Here is a 17,740-nt window from a genome sequence, read left to right as displayed (position 1 = left end):
GCAAATATACCACACAATTGGCTCTTTGCTTCCTGCTACTAATACGCAACCAAAATTTTTGCAAGTTTATTTCATGGGTGATGAGGAAGCACAAGTTGATAGGCGTTCTGAGTACGTACCAGGTGTGGAAAGAAACACAGTTCAAAAAATACAAAAAGTTCTACATGATCACAACGTTTTAGTGCATGAATTTAAAATGGCTAAAGATAGAGTGACTAGCGATAATTACAAGGTCGTGATACACCCAGATCGTGTACCACGTGGTGAACACGAAAGACGATTCAATGCCCCGACCACAAACGAAATAGCTGCCGTAGTAGTTAGTACTGAACAAACTGCGTCTCGGGACATTGTTATTCAGGCGCACGATGGCCGGCTTACTAGAGTTCCGGACACTCATAGATTTTATGATGCTCTCGAGTACCCGATAATTTTTTGGAAAGGACAAGAGGGGTACAGTTTTGATATTCCTCAGACAAACCCAGTTACAAAACAGCCTATACCGAACAAAAAAGTGTCGTGCAAAGACTTTTATGCGTATCATATGATGGTACGTCGCAACAATTTTAATTTATTGCTTCGATGTAGGCTTCTCTTTCTTCAGTTTTTGGTGGACATGTATGTCAAAGTGGAGAGTGAGCGCTTAAGGTTTATTGCTTTAAACCAAACAAAACTGCGAGCAGAAAACTATATACATTTACAAGACGCGGTCAGGAATGATGCGGATTTAGATCCAAACAATTTGGGTCAATTGGTAATACTCCCATCGTCATTTGTAAATAGCCCGAGATATCTTCATGAGTACACGTAGGATGCGTTCACATACGTGCGTAACTACGGGAGGCCTGATCTGTTTATTACAATGACATGTAATCCCGCTTGGCCAGAAATTACTAAAGAGCTCATTCCAGGTCAAAATGCAACAGACAGACATGACTTAACAGCCAGGTTATTTAAAATAAAAGTACAAAAATTGGTTGCTCTACTTACAAAAGGTAAAATATTTGGAGATATGAAGTGTTTCATGTACTCGATCGAGTGGCAAAAAAGAGGTCTGCCTTACGTGCACTTACTGCTGTGGTTGACGGAAAAATTACGCCCCAACCAAATTGATGAAGTCATAAGTGCGGAGATACCAAATCCAGAAAGTGATCGAAAACTCTACGATACTGTAACCAAAAATATGATTCACGGTCCCTGTGGTGCACTAAATCCGTCATCACCATGCATGAAAGAAGGAAAATGCACCAAAAAGTATCCAAGGGCGCTTTTAAAAGATACTCAAACTAACGACAAAGGCTATCCTTTGTACAGGCGTAGAGCACTGAAGATGACGGCCGTACGATAACTCTAAAAACCCGAGGTGGAACACAGGAAGTATTGGTTGACAATAGCTGGATTGTCCCATATTCTCCTCTTCTGTCTAAAATTTATAACTGTCACATAAATGTAGAATTCTGCAATACGGTACAGGTGATAAAATATATTTGTAAATATATAAACAAAGGCAGCGACCAGGCTATTTTTAACATTCGACAGCAAGGGAATGTTAATATTGACCCGAGAGATGAGGTGCAAACGTATCGAGCCGGTAGATATGTTAGTAGTAACGAAGCAGCGTGGCGGATCTTGGGTCTGCCTCTGCATGAAAGACACCCAACAGTCACTCACCTTGCGGTTCATCTGCCTAATGGTCAGCGGATTTACTTCACTGAAAACAATTTTAGAGAGAGAATGGCCGCACCACCTAAGACGACACTAACTGCATTTTTCCTGCTTTGCCAAAATGACGCATTTGCAAAAACATTACTTTATGTTGACGTACCCCGCTACTATACATGGAACGTGTCGTCGAAAGAATGGAAACGTCGTTTACAAGGTACACCTGTCGACGGCTGGCCAGGTGTGAAGGCAGGAGATGCTCTTGGGCGCATTTACACAGTGCATGTTAGTAACTTCGAATGTTACTGTTTGCGAATGCTGCTGAATGTAGTACAGGGCCCCACTAGCTTCTTGGATCTAAAAACAGTTGACGGCCAAGAACTTGAAACTTTTCGACAAGCGTGTGAGAAGTTGGGGTTGTTGGAAGATGACAACCACTGGGATGCCACAATGGAAGAGGCAGTGCTGTGTCGCTCTCCTTCGCAAATAAGAGAACTATTTGCAATATTGATATGCACTTGCGGTTTATCCAATCCTCTTCAACTATGGGATAAGTATAAATCTGCATTATCGGAGGATATCTTGCACAGATTTGAAAAGATGGATCAAGTCAACAATGATCTATGTTTCAATGAAGCACTGAGACATATAGAGGACAAAATAATAACGATTTCCGGTAAGAAATTGTCCGACTTCGGTATGCCTACACCAGAGCGTCGAGGAGAGTTGTCGACCGATTTGATCAAAGAGCTAAGCTACGATATTGCTTTATTAGACGCTCAGGTCAGCGAAACTGAACCACGCCTGCTACCCGAACAAAAAAACATTTATAACAAAATATTACAACGAGTTGAGCTTGACAAAGGCGGTCTTTTCTTTCTTGACGCCCCGGGCGGTACAGGTAAAATATTTTTGCTTAATTTGCTTCTAGCAAAAATTCGTAAGGACCGTAAAGTTGCATTAGCGGTGGCTTCCTCTGGGATCACTGCAACATTGCTGAGCGGTGGACGAACGGCACATTCGGTTTTTAAATTACCTCTTAATCTGGCGAGCGAAGAAACTCCAACGTGCAACATCAGTAAGAGCAGTGCCCGTGGCGCCCTCTTGCAACAATGTATGCTGATCGTGTGGGACGAGTGCACTATGTCACACAAACGCACCATTGAGGCGCTTGATCGCTGTCTACAAGATATTCACAGCAATCGAAAGTTGATGGGTGGTGTGGTAGTGTTATTGGCAGGGGATTTTAGACAGACTTTACCTGTTATCGAGAGAGGCACTGCAGCAGATGAAATTAACGCATGTCTAAAAGCCTCATATCTGTGGTCTAAAGTTGAAAAGCTTTATCTTACCACTAACATGCGAGTCCAGTTATTCAGCGATGTCGAATCAGGAGCATATGCTCAAAAACTGCTAGAAATTGGTGAAGGCCACCTAAACACCGACCAAGAAGGTATGGTTCTTTTCACACAGCAATTTTGTCATGCTGTGGAGACAGAAAACGAACTTATTGAACAAGTTTTTCCGAATCTGCAACAAAATATTCTTGACGAAAATTGGTTGTGTGAAAGAACCATATTGGCACCAAAAAATGAGACTGTTGCGAAAATAAATAAAAAAATCTTGGCCGAAATAAACAGCGAAACATCAGTGTATAATTCCATTGACACAGTTATGTCAACCGATGACACTACAAGTTATCCCGTAGAGTTCCTAAACTCTTTAGAGTTGTCCGGGGTGCCATCACACAAGTTGGAATTAAAGGTAGATGTACCCGTTTTGTTAATGCGTAACCTGGATGCGCCAAGATTATGCAACGGTACTCGGTTGCGAGTTACCGAATTAGGAAGGCATATAGTGAAGGCTACAATTTTAACTGGAGAAGCCAAGGGAGACAATGTTCTTATACCGCGCATCCCAATCATACCCAACAACTTGCCATTCAATTTTAAACGCCTGCAGTTCCCATTAAAAGTCGCATTTTCAATGACGATCAACAAATCGCAGGGTCAAACCTTGAAGGTAGCAGGCCTACATTTGGGCACGCCATGTTTTTCTCACGGTCAGCTCTATGTGGCTTGCTCACGTATTTCCAAAGCGAAGAATCTGCATGTTTATGCTGAAGGAAAAAGATCGTTAAATGTAGTTTATAGGAGCATACTGCAGTAGCTACCTATAGACCTATGATTAGGGCGCTGCAGTGCTTAGTTACCGTATTTCTTACTTATTACTAGACTAGACGGGACGAACCTGAAGTCCACGCGAACGAAGTCGCGGGCAAAAGCTAGTATATATATATATATATATATATATATATATATATATATATATATATATATATATATGGACATCCTCGTAAAAATACTCAAAATAACGTTAAATGACCTTAAAACGTAACGACCTATCGAGAATTCAATTTTTTTAAATGAGAGTGAAACCAATAACTTTTTAATTTTTAAATATAATAAAGTTTCATATCGGTACATTAAAAAAAAAAATTTAAGAAAAACTTTATCAGTAAATAGCCGTTAAAAAAACAACAAATATTATTTTTCAATTTCTCGAATTGTTTAAAATATTCGAATTTATAGAAAAATTTATCAAGCTATTAAAAATCTCAGGGTACACATTTTATTATTTTTAAACGAGTATTGATAATTTTTTTATACTCCATAAAAAAAATAAATAATTTAATCTGCAGAGAAATTTTATTAGTAATATAAATCAAATCTGTTTTGGAGTACATTTTGTTCCTTGAGGGAATAAATCAATTGGAAATGGTTGACTCCGCAAATTTTTTATAGTGTATGAATGTCACAAAGGAGGTTAATGAATGAAATAAAAATAACGCAAATTTTTTGCAAAGATATTTTATAAATACCTTGTAGTAATTTCACCATTTTCATCTGGTATCTTTTTATTCGAATGATACCTATATCCTTTATATGTGAATGGCATAATTAATTGCACATAAAAATAAAATAAAATAAAACGACACAATAAAATTAAAATTAATGAAATAAACAAGCGTTGCTAAGAGAATGGATAAGACAATTAAAAATAAAATAATATTAATCTGATGTTAGAAGCTAAAAAAAAAGACGAGCGGACAAGCGGACAAGCGGCTATATGTATATAGGTATAAATATTATTTAACATTAAATAATTTGCTAGATTTATATAATAAAGAAGATTTAACTGTCACTAAAAAAAAATTAGAAAACTTAATAGAAGGTAAGAAAATAATAAATAACATTTGAAAAAAAATTTTATTAAAAAAAATATAATGTTCACTGATAACTTAATAACTATAGTTATTTATTGAATGTGTATTATAATGCTCATTCAATAAATTGTATTGTTTCATACCGTAATTTTAATTGAATTTCGATATAATCGGTTTTATTTTGTTAAATAATCAAATAACATGGGACAAACTATAAAACATGTCGACATAAAATTTTGCATCCAATGGTACCTCGATAATAATCTTACGTGAAGTCATTGGCTGTGGTGTATTTTTTGCTCTAATTGACTAAACTACACTGATAGAAGGATTTGTTAATATTTAATAAGCTATATTAACTGTTAATAAATGATTTTTTAACATCATGGGATTTAATAAATATTTATTAACAGTTAATAAATTATTTATTGAATACAATTCATTAAATATTAATATATATTTGTTAACAGTTAACAAATATTCATGAACAGTTAATAAGTATTTATTAAGTAGAATTTATTAACTGTTAATAAATATTTATTAATAGTTAATAAATATTTGTTAACTGTTAACATATATTTATTTAGGATAAAAAGCAAAAATAGCAATTTTCTTTTGACACTTTTTATAACCCTATAACTGGAATACATGATAACAATTTAATTCACTTAATAAATTAACGTTTTTAATATTCAAAAATATAAAAGATAATTATGAGCTGCGATGGAATTTGGTAGATGAAATTATTATCTTCAAATAAATCAAATTAGTAATGGTTAATAAATCCTTTTATCAGTGTATAATAAAATAAAATACATCAATTCACTTGAACGGTTTTCCGTGATGTCAGCAACAACATAAACGAAATCAATAAATACATAAAATTAAAATAATTATAAACTTAGTTTAAAATTCAATTTTTAATACTTACTTTGAAATAATATACGTTGCTTGTATAGAAATATAATAATTGTAGTTTATATTTTTTACACATAATGAGATCATTTTTTAGATACGAAAAATAAATATCAAAATCACAATACTTTTCAGATTTTTCAAGGATGGCAGAAATGTTTGCAGTAGGCAAAAAATATAAAAGTAAATTAGAGTTGTACAAAGATTTAGACAAGTACGAGCAAAACTCGAAATTCGAATTGTTTGGATATGAGGTGAGAGAGCTGGGAGTTGTTGAAAAACGAAGAAATAAGAGATTTTTAAATGAAGGCATTATAATTTACGAAGGTCGATACCGGTGTGTCAAAGGCAAAAAAAAATAACAAAGAAAATGCATCGGACAAGTAAGTACGATATATTGCTGTATACTTACCATCTTTTCTATTTAATTTTTGAAATCTGATATCTCGAAGTTAGGTTAAACAAAAAACAATTTTAGAATTTAAAGGAAGGTTGTTTTTGTAGGCAAACCATAAAACTTTTCACTATTTACAAACTTAAAACTATCGTAAAAATATGTAGCTATACAATATTGAAGTCTTCGAGCTTGATAATCTAGTAACTTTATTGATTGAAAATTTTTTTTTGCTCGATGGGCAGAAAGCGTCAAATTTCGGCCCGCTGCGCTAAACTAAATTGCCACTTTCTGCCTTCGTCGAGCAAAAAAATAGCATACACTCCTCGGGAAGTAAATAAGAAAGCCTCAGATCACATGCTTATTGACCTCGGCTTCGTCTCAGCCAACAATTACATGTGATCTGAGACATTTCTTACTTTACTTCCCTCGGTATGTAATATACCTACTGTTTCAATTCAGAACTGTAATAGTTTAGAGAAGAATTAATTGATTATGATGTAGTGTACGACGATGTAATTACACGGAAAAAAAATTTGGGGCTGCCACATGATCTTTTCATGTGACAGCAACATGATTTTCATGTGGCAGGCAATAATAGTTAAAACAACAATAGTAATTAGATAATAATAATAATACTCTATTATTATTAAGAGAATAAGAAAAATTTTGTAGCCAGTGGATTTATATGATAAAAAAAAATGGGTTTCTATGATTAAATTTGGTATCATGAAAAAGGTGACCAGAGGGCAAAAAAAATATTAGATTGTACATAAAATTAATTTTTATCTAATAGTTAAAGTCCTTATTTATCTTCTCGTGAAGTTTAATTTATTCTTCACCGTGCAAATTTTTGAAAAAAAAATTAGAAAAACGGTAAACCCTAAAGGCCATCCGTGCAACTTCCCGCTAATTTTATATCAGGAGCTTAAAACTGCACTAATGATGTTTTTGAGCTCTCCGAGCTCAAAAATACAATTTATGTGTTGATTTAAGCTCCCTGAGCTTAGAGGGACAACTTTTCTATGCTTTTGAGCTCTTCGAACTCAAGTCTGATAAAACTTCGATAAAACACAATTTTTCAAATTTTTAAACTGCAGTAACTTTTGAATAAATGAATTGATTTTCACGCGGTTGGCAGCATTCAGCGCAATTTTTTAAGCTCTATAAAGAATCTTTAAGTTTAGTTTGATCGAACCAAGAATTTCGGAGTAATTCTGGAAAAACACTTTTTTTGGTTTTCTTTCGTCAACGATAACTCACGAATGAATGAACCGACTTTGACCGGACCGACGGCGATCGACGTGATTTTTTTATGTTAAGAGTTGATTAGTTTTTAAAATCGATCGGTCGAGCTGTTTAAAAGTTATTCAAAAAAATATCGGAGTAATGTTGAAAAAATCCTTGTATCCAAATATTTCGTCGAGGATATCTCTCGAACCAATCAACTGATTTTTACGTTCTTGGCGGCGATAGACGCAGTTTTTTAAGTTCTAAAAATTGATCTATTTCACTAAAAACGATCCTAAAAGAAATATCGAAGTTATGTGAAAAAAACACTTTTTTCGGTTTTTTTTCGTTCACGATATCTCTTGAACGAATCAACCGATTTTGACCGGATACATACATACATACAGACATAGTGACACCCTCGCGGGAATAGTCAGGGAAGCTTTCTAGGACCTCAAAACATCGAGATTTGATGAAAACTCGATTTTCGAAAAACGGGGTAAAACCAATAACTTCCCGATTTTTGAAAATTTTCAATTTTCTTAGCGGGAAGTTAAAAATTTACAAAAATGTTAGTATTTTTTCCGAGTCTTACGAGAAAGTCAGACCTTAACAACTTTCTCGAATTGTGGCATTAACCACCGATTAGATGGGGTAAAAAAGAAACTCAAAATAAAGTTTTCGAAATATTCAGGTTTCATTTTTTGTAATAAAATATATAGGTTGCCGTGGAATTTATAGAGAAATTAAAATTATAAAATCACAGAAAATTTTTAAGTAATCTACATTTAAATGACGTCAAAACATTTGGCAACGTTGCGTAGCGCGCGACTTCGGACCATTCAATAAATTCAAACTAAACTTTAATGCACTTATGTTTTTCATACATACTTATTAGTTAATTTATTGTTAACAAATTTTTATATTTCATAATTGAAAAATAAAACAATAATTAAAAAATACTAGCGTTCCTGCTATGAGACATTAGAATGTTATGGTTTTGTGATTCAACATTTTTAATTTATTTATTTATTTTTTGCCCTCTGGACGAAAAGTGGCAACTTAGGTCCTAGGAAGCTTCTCAGACTGTTTCCGCTATGATGTCCGCATATGTGTGTGTGTGTGTGTGTGTGTGCGGCCTATGTAAACCTCATAACTTTTTAACGGCTTGACCGATTACATCGTGGTTAACGGCATTTGAAAAGGCTTGACCAAATTTAGATTTTGAATACAATTTGTACCGATTGGAACCAGTAGATTCTGAGAAATCTAAAAAAAGTACGAAAAAAAATTTTTGTAAGTGGTTTTTTTTTTAATAACTTTTAAACGGCTATACCGATCAATTTTAAAGAATAATCAGCTTTTAAAATCAAAAAACCACGTCGATCGTCGCCAAGCTGGTCAAAATCAATTAATTCGTTTGAGAGATATCGTGAACAAAAGAAAACCGAAAAAAGTGTTTTATCGGAATTTCTCCGAAATTCCTAATTCTAAGCTTTTTTATAAATTTTATTTTTGTGATTTCTTAAAATCTACCGATCCCAATCGCTTATAATGACATTGATAATTTATGTGTGATAATACACTTTCGAAAAATTATGAAAGGCTCACACACACACACACACACACACACACACACACACACACACACACACACACACACACACACACACATATTTAGTACCTCCAAAATTTTTAAAAATCATTGATTGATATCTTGGTTGACTAATATTATCTTATTTTGAAATTTTTGAGAAATTTGAAACGGCCCGATTGCTAAACTAAAATCTAATTACATCTAAACATTTATGAACGCTTTTAAACACTATACCATTTGTTTCAATCAATTGATCTGGTCATGAAATTTTATAGAACGAAATTAAATTTACACATTTAAAAATAATCGTCATAGCTTCCTAAGACCTAAAACAGGATTTTAAAAATTTAGTTTTATACTTAACCATTTTTTAAAATCTTTGATTTCCACTGAGATAAGTTATAATTTTCAACAGGGATTACTGTGAAATGGAGTTAAAAGTGCGATTTGACTCGGAATCGAAAGCATTGGTCGTTAGAGAATGGAACCACAAGCATAATCACAAGCCACCAAAGGTATTATAAAAAAAAATTTGTTACATAAAAAATTATATAATCACATTAATTTTCCTAATCCTGGCCGGAAAAAAAAATTTGTTAAATAGCCTGATATGCTCATTAGTAGACATAAAAATTTCTGATAGTTCTATATACGGCCTCATGCAAACTGATATGCCTATATATAATTTAGAGATAAGACCATATGTATCCTGATAGTCACATAATTGTATCGAAACATCAACTGTAATTTTTTTTGAAATATACTTAAAATATTGTTCAGGATACCGAATAAATGAACATGTGGAAATGACAGCTCTAACTGCAATAAAACAACTTGTAACAGTTTTACCTGCTCAGGCTGGCCCCTAATCAATTTTAAATTTAACTAACAAAACTAACAACAATAAAAATTACCAGGGCGCCACCAGGATTATTAATCACGGTTCCTGGAACTGGTCCAGAGCTGAGAAATCTTAATCTTAGAGTAGAGAGAGTGGAGGAAGGTGCCGCTAAATAATAAAAATTTGATTAACAATTTGTACAGTTTTATTAACAATAAAAAAATAACAAACTTAACAAATTTAAGCGCTCACACACACACTTTAATTAACTTATAATCTAACGAAGCGGAGAACAACTGCGAACTAAACGATATTTACAAACGAACCTTCCAATTGACGATACGATGACTAGACGGGCTTTTTCGAACAAACGGTCTCCCACACCTGTCTTAAAACTAATTGGGCTTTTTCGAACAAACGGTCTCCCACACCTGTCTTAAAACTAATTGGGCTTTTTCGAACAAACGGTCTCCCACACCTGTCTTAGAACTAATTGAGCTTTTTCGAACAAACGGTCTCCCACACCTGTCTTAGAACTAAACTTAAAACTATAAGTCCACCGGACTAACACAACTAACTCCACACTTAAAATTAAGTCCACAGGACTACCGAACTTAACACTATTAACACTCTCTATCACGCATAACCCGCTCAATTCTTCACACACATAACCCACACTTCGCTTAAATAGTTTAATTAATTTTAAATGATTTTAATTTAATTACAATTTTCAAATTTATTTTACTCAATCATTGGCTATCGGTGAAACGAAAATTCTTATTTAACGATTTAATTCTGACTAACCTTTTATTCGCATTGACCTTGACGCAATATCACTGATTACTTGGGCTTAATATCCACGCCGACAATTATCAAGTGTCATTAATTTTAATTTAATTACTTTACGGACTTAATCCCCAAAATTATTTAATTTACACGTGACAAAAAAATAATTTTATAATAAAATAATTTCAATAAAATTTCTCAATATAATTTTCTTATCAATTTTCCGATCGGTATTGTTTTTAATAATAAATTTTTAATAAAATATTCTTAATAATTAATTTTCAACAAAATAATCTTAATAATTTCCCGAGCTATCTTGTTTTCAATAATAAATTCTAAATATCACAATCTTAATAATTAATTCTCAATAAAATAATCTTAATAATAATCTCTCGGTTGTCAGTTACAAAAATTCGACACGAGTCGAAACAGTCAATTTTTTATTTGCTAGAACATTCGCTGGATAAGTCTTGTTTGACCTTGGGTATTGGAATTTATGCGACACACAAAATTGACGCTTGACGGAAATTCCACGAATAAAAACCCGTCGATTATTTTCAATGACAAAAATCAATCAATTTTTCAAGTTAAATATTGTGAAAATAAATTTAACAAACCTTCAGATGTCAATTAATTAACTGAAAACTTTCAGATATTAAAACTTTCCCCCGCAAGGTCGATTAAGTGATCCTCGGGTATAAACCCCCATAAAAATCACTCAATCTAAAAACTAGCAAATGTTCCACAATTAATTTATTAAATTTTAATAAAGAAAAGAAGAGGAATGATAGACCGAGTATGAACCGCGGTCTATCTTCCACCCACGGAATGAATAATGTACCTGGGTAATCGTTTTACTCCTTTCACGAATTTATTGTGCCGTGGTGAGTCTTCCAGGTGCAGGTTGTAAATTCCCTTTTCCTTATCCTTCACTCCGGGTATGTCTTGAAATTCGGTATATTCCTGTAACAGTGCAACAATTAGAACTCCCGTCTAATAGATTGAAACGACAATCAAAAAAAACCATCGCAGCGTTCCGAAAATACGCTTGCGAAAAAATAATTACCTGTTAATTCCGTAGTGGTGACCGGTGCGGCTGACTATCAAACCTCTTCTGATTCTGTCACCCTCCAACTACCGAATACTTACCCATTCCACTCCCCTCTTAATTACTACACGGGAGACCCGGAAGATCGGGGCGCGCCAGTGCTGAGTCGACTAATTATCGATCTCAGGTGATTTATCGATTTAGGGTAATTTACCCTGTTACAAACTCTTCAGTAAGAACAATTCGATTGAAATAGATAAAAATTAATTTTAGATGTAATAAAATGAAAATGATAGATAAAAAACGGCTATATTGACGGATAATTTCACTTCAATCTTGAATAACTTTTAACCAAGCTAAATTACCGATAAATGACTAGGGACCCTTTTGTAGAACGGTCAATTCTGAACAAAAAAAAAAATTAAAAAAACGGTTGACCCTAAAGACCATCACTACAACTTCCCGATCATTCCATACCTAGGCGCTTATAATTGCACTTATGATGTTTTTGAGATCTCTGAACTCAGACATATAATTTATATGTTGTTTTGAGCTCTCCAAGCTCAAAAAGATAGCTTTTATATGCTTTTAAGCTCTTCGAGCTCAAAAGTCTGATAGAAGTTTCATAGAACACTATTTTTTGAATTTTAAAACTCCAATAACTTTCGAATGAATCAACCTACTTTCACGCGGTTGGCAGCATTCAACGCAATTTTTTCAGCCTCATTGAGAATCATCAGATATAAATTGATCAAACTAGGAATTTCGGAGTACTTTCGAAAAAACACTTTTTTCCGTTTCCTTTCATTCACGATATCAGTCGAACGAATCAACCGGGTTGGAGCTGATTGGCATGATTTATTGATGTTAAGAGCTGATTCGTTTTTGGAATCGATCGGTACAGCCATTTGAAAGTTATTCTAAAAAAAACCACATTAAAATTTTTTTTCTTAGTTTTTTTGAGATTTCTCAAAATCTACTGGTCCGAATCGGTCCAAATTGTATTCAAAATCTAGGTTTTGCCGAGCCCTTCCGAATGACACCAACTGCGATAAAATTGGTCAAATCGTTCAAAAATTATAAAGCAAGAAGTTAACAGTTATTTTTTAAATTACCGTAGACTTAGAGAAGGAGAGAAGGACTTAGAGAAGGAGAGAAAAAGAAATCAGGAATCAAAAAGATCGCGGAAAGAAGAAGATAAAGAAGAAGAAGAATATCAAAAAACTCTCGGAGAGCGATTAGTTGAAGACTATGTTGGTATAATCCGAGAAAACATACTACGAAACCCAAACACCCTTCAAGAAAAACTACGACTTCTCAGAAGTTGTAAGAATGAAATGGAAAAATTGGACGGTGAAATCCAAAAACAAGAATTTCTTCCGATAGCTTCGGAAGAAAAAAAAATAGATGAAATGGAATTAGCTGATATTGATTGTAACGGGTAATTTTTGAGGGTTTATTCTTTGGAAAAAAAGGGATAAACGCTGAACGATTATGAATGATACTGCGACATAAAACGCCCCCTTGCTCGAATCTGAAGCTCGCCGGAGTCCAGGGTAAAAGGGGGGTTGAACAACAAAATATATTTCAGAAGAAAACAAATCTCAGTTACTTAAAAATAAATAATACATAACTACGTCTTACTAAATAACTCCAAATGTCAAACAGGGTATGATAGAGAAATAAATAATCATTTATTTATCAAAATCGACTCACAAAGAGTTACGAAACAAAATAACAAATTCTCGTAATACAAAAAGGTTGAGGTTATATCCAACCTCAACAACTAAATCTACGATAATAATACAAACAAAATGTCTTCATGACGTTGGTCGCGCACGCGTATCAGGACCCGATCAAAACTGGTCTGTACAAGACAAACTCGCACACATTCTGGCTCCCGTGAGCGTCCAAATCGCGAACTACAACTCCACCAACTGGTTACCCACTCCCCAGGAGACTAGCCGTCACCCTGGGCCTAAAACTCTACCCTGAGAGCGGATGGAGAGTATCCTCTCCGCTCCCACCTACACGGTTTGTGATTACCTACCGGATTTTCGACAGAGGGTCGAAGATCCGGGGAAGTCAAATCTTGTTGAGAGTTCAAAAGGTACTTACCAGTGTTCTAGGCGAACCAAGGTAATGTCCCTCCAGCTGTTATTGGTAGAAGAATATTCCCTCAATAACACTCTGTCACAAGACTTGCTTTCCGATCGCCAATTTTCGCTTTTAACAGTTTTTCAAAAAGTCACTTGCAACGAACCAGAATAATCGTTTTTGCCCTCTACACGTTGTTTACAAACTACTAATTTAATTGGCAATTCCCTCATTCTATATCCATTCGGTTCGTCAAATTCTGAGTTTTGAAAATCAAATATCAACAGATTACATACAAATTCAACAGAATACATTCCCATACTAAAATTTGCTCGGGACTTAGAATAATTTCGTTTATAAAGATTTTTCTTTTAAATAATAATCGCCATTTCTTTCATTATATAACCATTCGCCGCTTTTCCATACTAACTCGGCTTAGGACTTAGAATAATTTATAAATTGGAAATTTACAATAATTCGTTTCCAAAATTAATTACATTAATTTTCTTTCAATAAATTTTAAAACAACAAAAAAATATAATCACCAATAATAATCATTGTAGACAAACTAATACTTTTATGATTAACTAATTATTAACTCATCTAGTTATTCAACATTGGTAACTAAACTATTAAACATTAATTGTTTTGAACAACGATATTAACTAACAACAAAAAAAATATATTTCTGAATATTTATAATCAAAACTAAATTAAATAAATAATATTTCCACACGTCGTTAGTGAATAATACTTTTCAATTAGTAATAATAATTAATATAATAATAACACGCTCGTAACAACAACTTAAATAAATAAAGATGAAATTATAATAAAGTTAAATAATAATTTAGCAGGAAAATACGCCCGTCGAAGTATCAGGAGAACATGAGAAAAGGAGAGTAGGTAGCTGTCGTTGGTCCACTCCTGGTCCCTTCTTCCGCGCCCTACTCCTCAGCTGTCTCGTACTAGCCATCGGCCCTCTCTCTCCGGCTCAGTCCCTCTTCTCTAGTCTAGACCCTTTTTCCGACATCTGGGTCACATGATGAAGAAAATAAAAACCAACAAAATAAGAATAACGAAGAAAATACTTACGAAAAAGAGGAAAATCAAGATGAAAAGGAAAAGACCAACAACAAAGGACACAAAAACAAAAAAAAAGTAAAACAACTAAAAAAAAGAGGAAAGACAAAAGAAAAACTAAAAATTGACACAAGAAACAATAGAGAAGAGATAAAAAAAAAGAAACTGAAAAAAAGAACGAAAGAAAGCTCGTACGAATCAATGGAAAACTTATAAACATGTACGATTCAGAAGATACTGATAGTTTGTACGAATCAGAATCAGAATTAGATTTGAGTAAAACTCCTTGTGCAGTTATTGATATAATTAGAAAACTGACTGGAAAAAACGTGAGTGACAAGTACGAAGAAGGTTATATAATACAAAAGGAAGATTTGCAGGAAATTACAGAGCCGTTACAGAATTATATGAAAGAAAACGCTGTATTAATTGGAGAAATGATGAAATACGTTTCAGAAGAGGTCAAAGAGATTTAAAACAATAAATTAATAGAAGGAATTATATAGATCAGTGGAAAATAGTAAACAAAATAATGATTGTAATAAAACGAAAAACTTGACTATGATTTATTTTATTAAAATACAGCATCACTAAAGAGAATTTATAGGCATTAAATCTTCTTCTTTTCATAGGCAGCAACAATATTTGACTACTCCGAAAAAGAAATATCTTGCGACAAAACCAGTCTTTACACTGAAAAAAAAGTTTTTTTCTATCAAGGAAATGTTTCCTTATGGATAAAAATTGGTATTCTTATAATTTAAATACGAAAGTTTTTTAATTATAAAGAAACAGTTTCCTCACTGTCAAAAAACTAGCCTTATAATAAAACGTGGTATTTTAAGATTAAGAATACCAGTTTTTTTAAATCAAGGAAACTCGAGTAAAAAATTTAGTATTCTAGAAGGAGAAAAAATTTTTTTTTCAGTGTAGCATTAGACATGGCTTGTTTATTCGAAGAAACAGACACTTATAATACACTAGTCACAAAAATTAAGAAATATAAAAAAAATTTCAAATTTTAGGGTAATTTTAAACAAGCTGTAACTCCGAGGAAAATGATCGTACAGCAAAAAAAAAAGTAAATTGTAACTCCAAGTGTCTAGTTTGAAGATATGACCATGAAAATTTTTTATATCACGTTTGAGTTGGAAGTAATCCTAAGAAAAGTACCGAAAAAAAAAAATTTCCAAATTTTTTCTCATCTAAAAAAAGGTCTAGGGGCTACAAAAAAATAATTTTTTTATTGTTTCTTTCAAAAACTCTTCTAGAAAATTTAATGCCCTTCAATTTGACCTAATCAAAATGCCTGTAAGATGATTTGCCGCGGAGTTCTCGTCAATCAAAGCAAAAAGGTCTTTTTGACTTAAATAATCAATAACTCTGGGAATAATGAACGTATAGGAAATCGAAAGAGGGTTTTGAAAACTATAAAATATTCTCTTTGAGATAACGTAAATGGCTTTTAACGAAAAATTTTTTTTTGAATTGAAAACTTTGACTGAAAAAAAGACAAAAATTCGTACAATTAAATATAGTTGGATAACTTGGTATAACTTTGGATACAATGGATGAACAAAGAATGTCATCGGTAATTTTCGAACCTTATAGTGTCCCCTAAAATCCCTAAAAAAATTCGAAGCACTGTGATTTTTTTTTTATAGCGCCCCGATGCTTTAAATTCTATATTTTCGTAAAAATCACCGTTATGAGCAATTTTTCGATGTTTATTCATTTTTTTAGTATAAAAAATTTTTTAACTTTTCGCTAAGAAAATCGAATATTTTAAAAATCGAGAAGTTATTGTTTTTTCTCAAAAATCTTAAATTTTTTGGTCAAAGAGATCAATTTTTTATAAAATTAAAAAAAAATTTCAATTTTCTTTAACAGTAAAGACCATACTTTTCTCGCTTTGCTCGCACGGAGTTCAACGAAGCTATCTCTGTCGCACTCCCAATAGCAGAGCAGTTGTAGTTTCGATTCGTTTCACGAAACGAATGTAAATTAAAAAAAAAAAAACGTTTTGTGGTGAAATGGTTTATTAAATTATCTATTATCTCCAAAAACGTTTTTTCAAAATTTCTATTTGTTTCGCTAAACCGATTGAAACTGCAATCACTGGGCTCGCCTATTAAGAATTTTCTCGATTTTTTTCGACGGCTGTCTTACCGAAGGAATTAACGTCACCTATAGTGTATCATGTAGAGGTTGCTCGGTTCCAATTACGCTTCTTACACGCGCGCGCGCGTGTGTGTGTATGTGTGTGTGTGTGCGTTTCTGCACACAAGTGTGTAAGAAGTATAAATTGGAACAAGCAACCTCTGCGTAATAAGCTTTGGGAAACGCTAATGCCTTTGACAAGAAAGCCGTTGAAAAAAATCGAGAAAATTTTAAAAGATTGAAATTTTTTTTTCAAATTACTTTTTTTGTTTATCACAATAGTAATTTTTGGGAAAACAAAGAATTTGAAGCTTCGAGGTGCTATGAAAAAAACATCGCAGCGCTTTGAATTTTTCAGGAATTTTAGGAGGGTAATTAAGAATTACTGACGAGATCCTTCGTTCATCTATTCTATCCAAAGTTATGCTAAGTTATCCAAATATCCTTAATTATGTGAACTTTTGTCTTTTTTTTCAGTCAATGTTTTCAATTAAAAAAAAAAATATTTCGTTAAAATCCATTCACGTTATCTCATAGAGAATATTGTATACACAGAAAAAAAAAATTAACTTGACTCAAGAGAAAAATTCTTGAACCAAGAATATAATTTTGAAGAGGGTAATTGTCTTAAATCAAGACGAAAAATTCTTGAATTAAGTAAAATTTCCTTAAATCAAGAAAAATTTTCTTAAATCAAGAAC

General features: G+C 33.1%; 1 protein-coding gene across 1 annotated transcript; it reads left to right on the top strand.

The window, feature by feature from the left end:
• The first annotated feature begins 862 nt into the window (after positions 1-862).
• On the top strand, positions 863-3,831 carry LOC141537166 (uncharacterized). The gene is made up of 2 exons (XM_074258011.1): positions 863-1,316; positions 1,508-3,831. The coding sequence occupies exons 1-2, from the start codon at positions 863-865 to the stop codon at positions 3,829-3,831; spliced, it is 2,778 nt and encodes a 925-aa protein (XP_074114112.1).
• Positions 3,832-17,740: the final 13,909 nt, after the last annotated feature.

The sequence above is a fragment of the Cotesia typhae genome, unplaced genomic scaffold (assembly GCF_013202065.1).
Source record: "Cotesia typhae breed Kobodo isofemale line unplaced genomic scaffold, CoteBio_Ctyphae scaffold_70, whole genome shotgun sequence".
Classification (NCBI taxonomy): Eukaryota; Metazoa; Arthropoda; class Insecta; order Hymenoptera; family Braconidae; genus Cotesia; species Cotesia typhae.
This window is presented reverse-complemented; position numbering and strand designations above follow the sequence as displayed.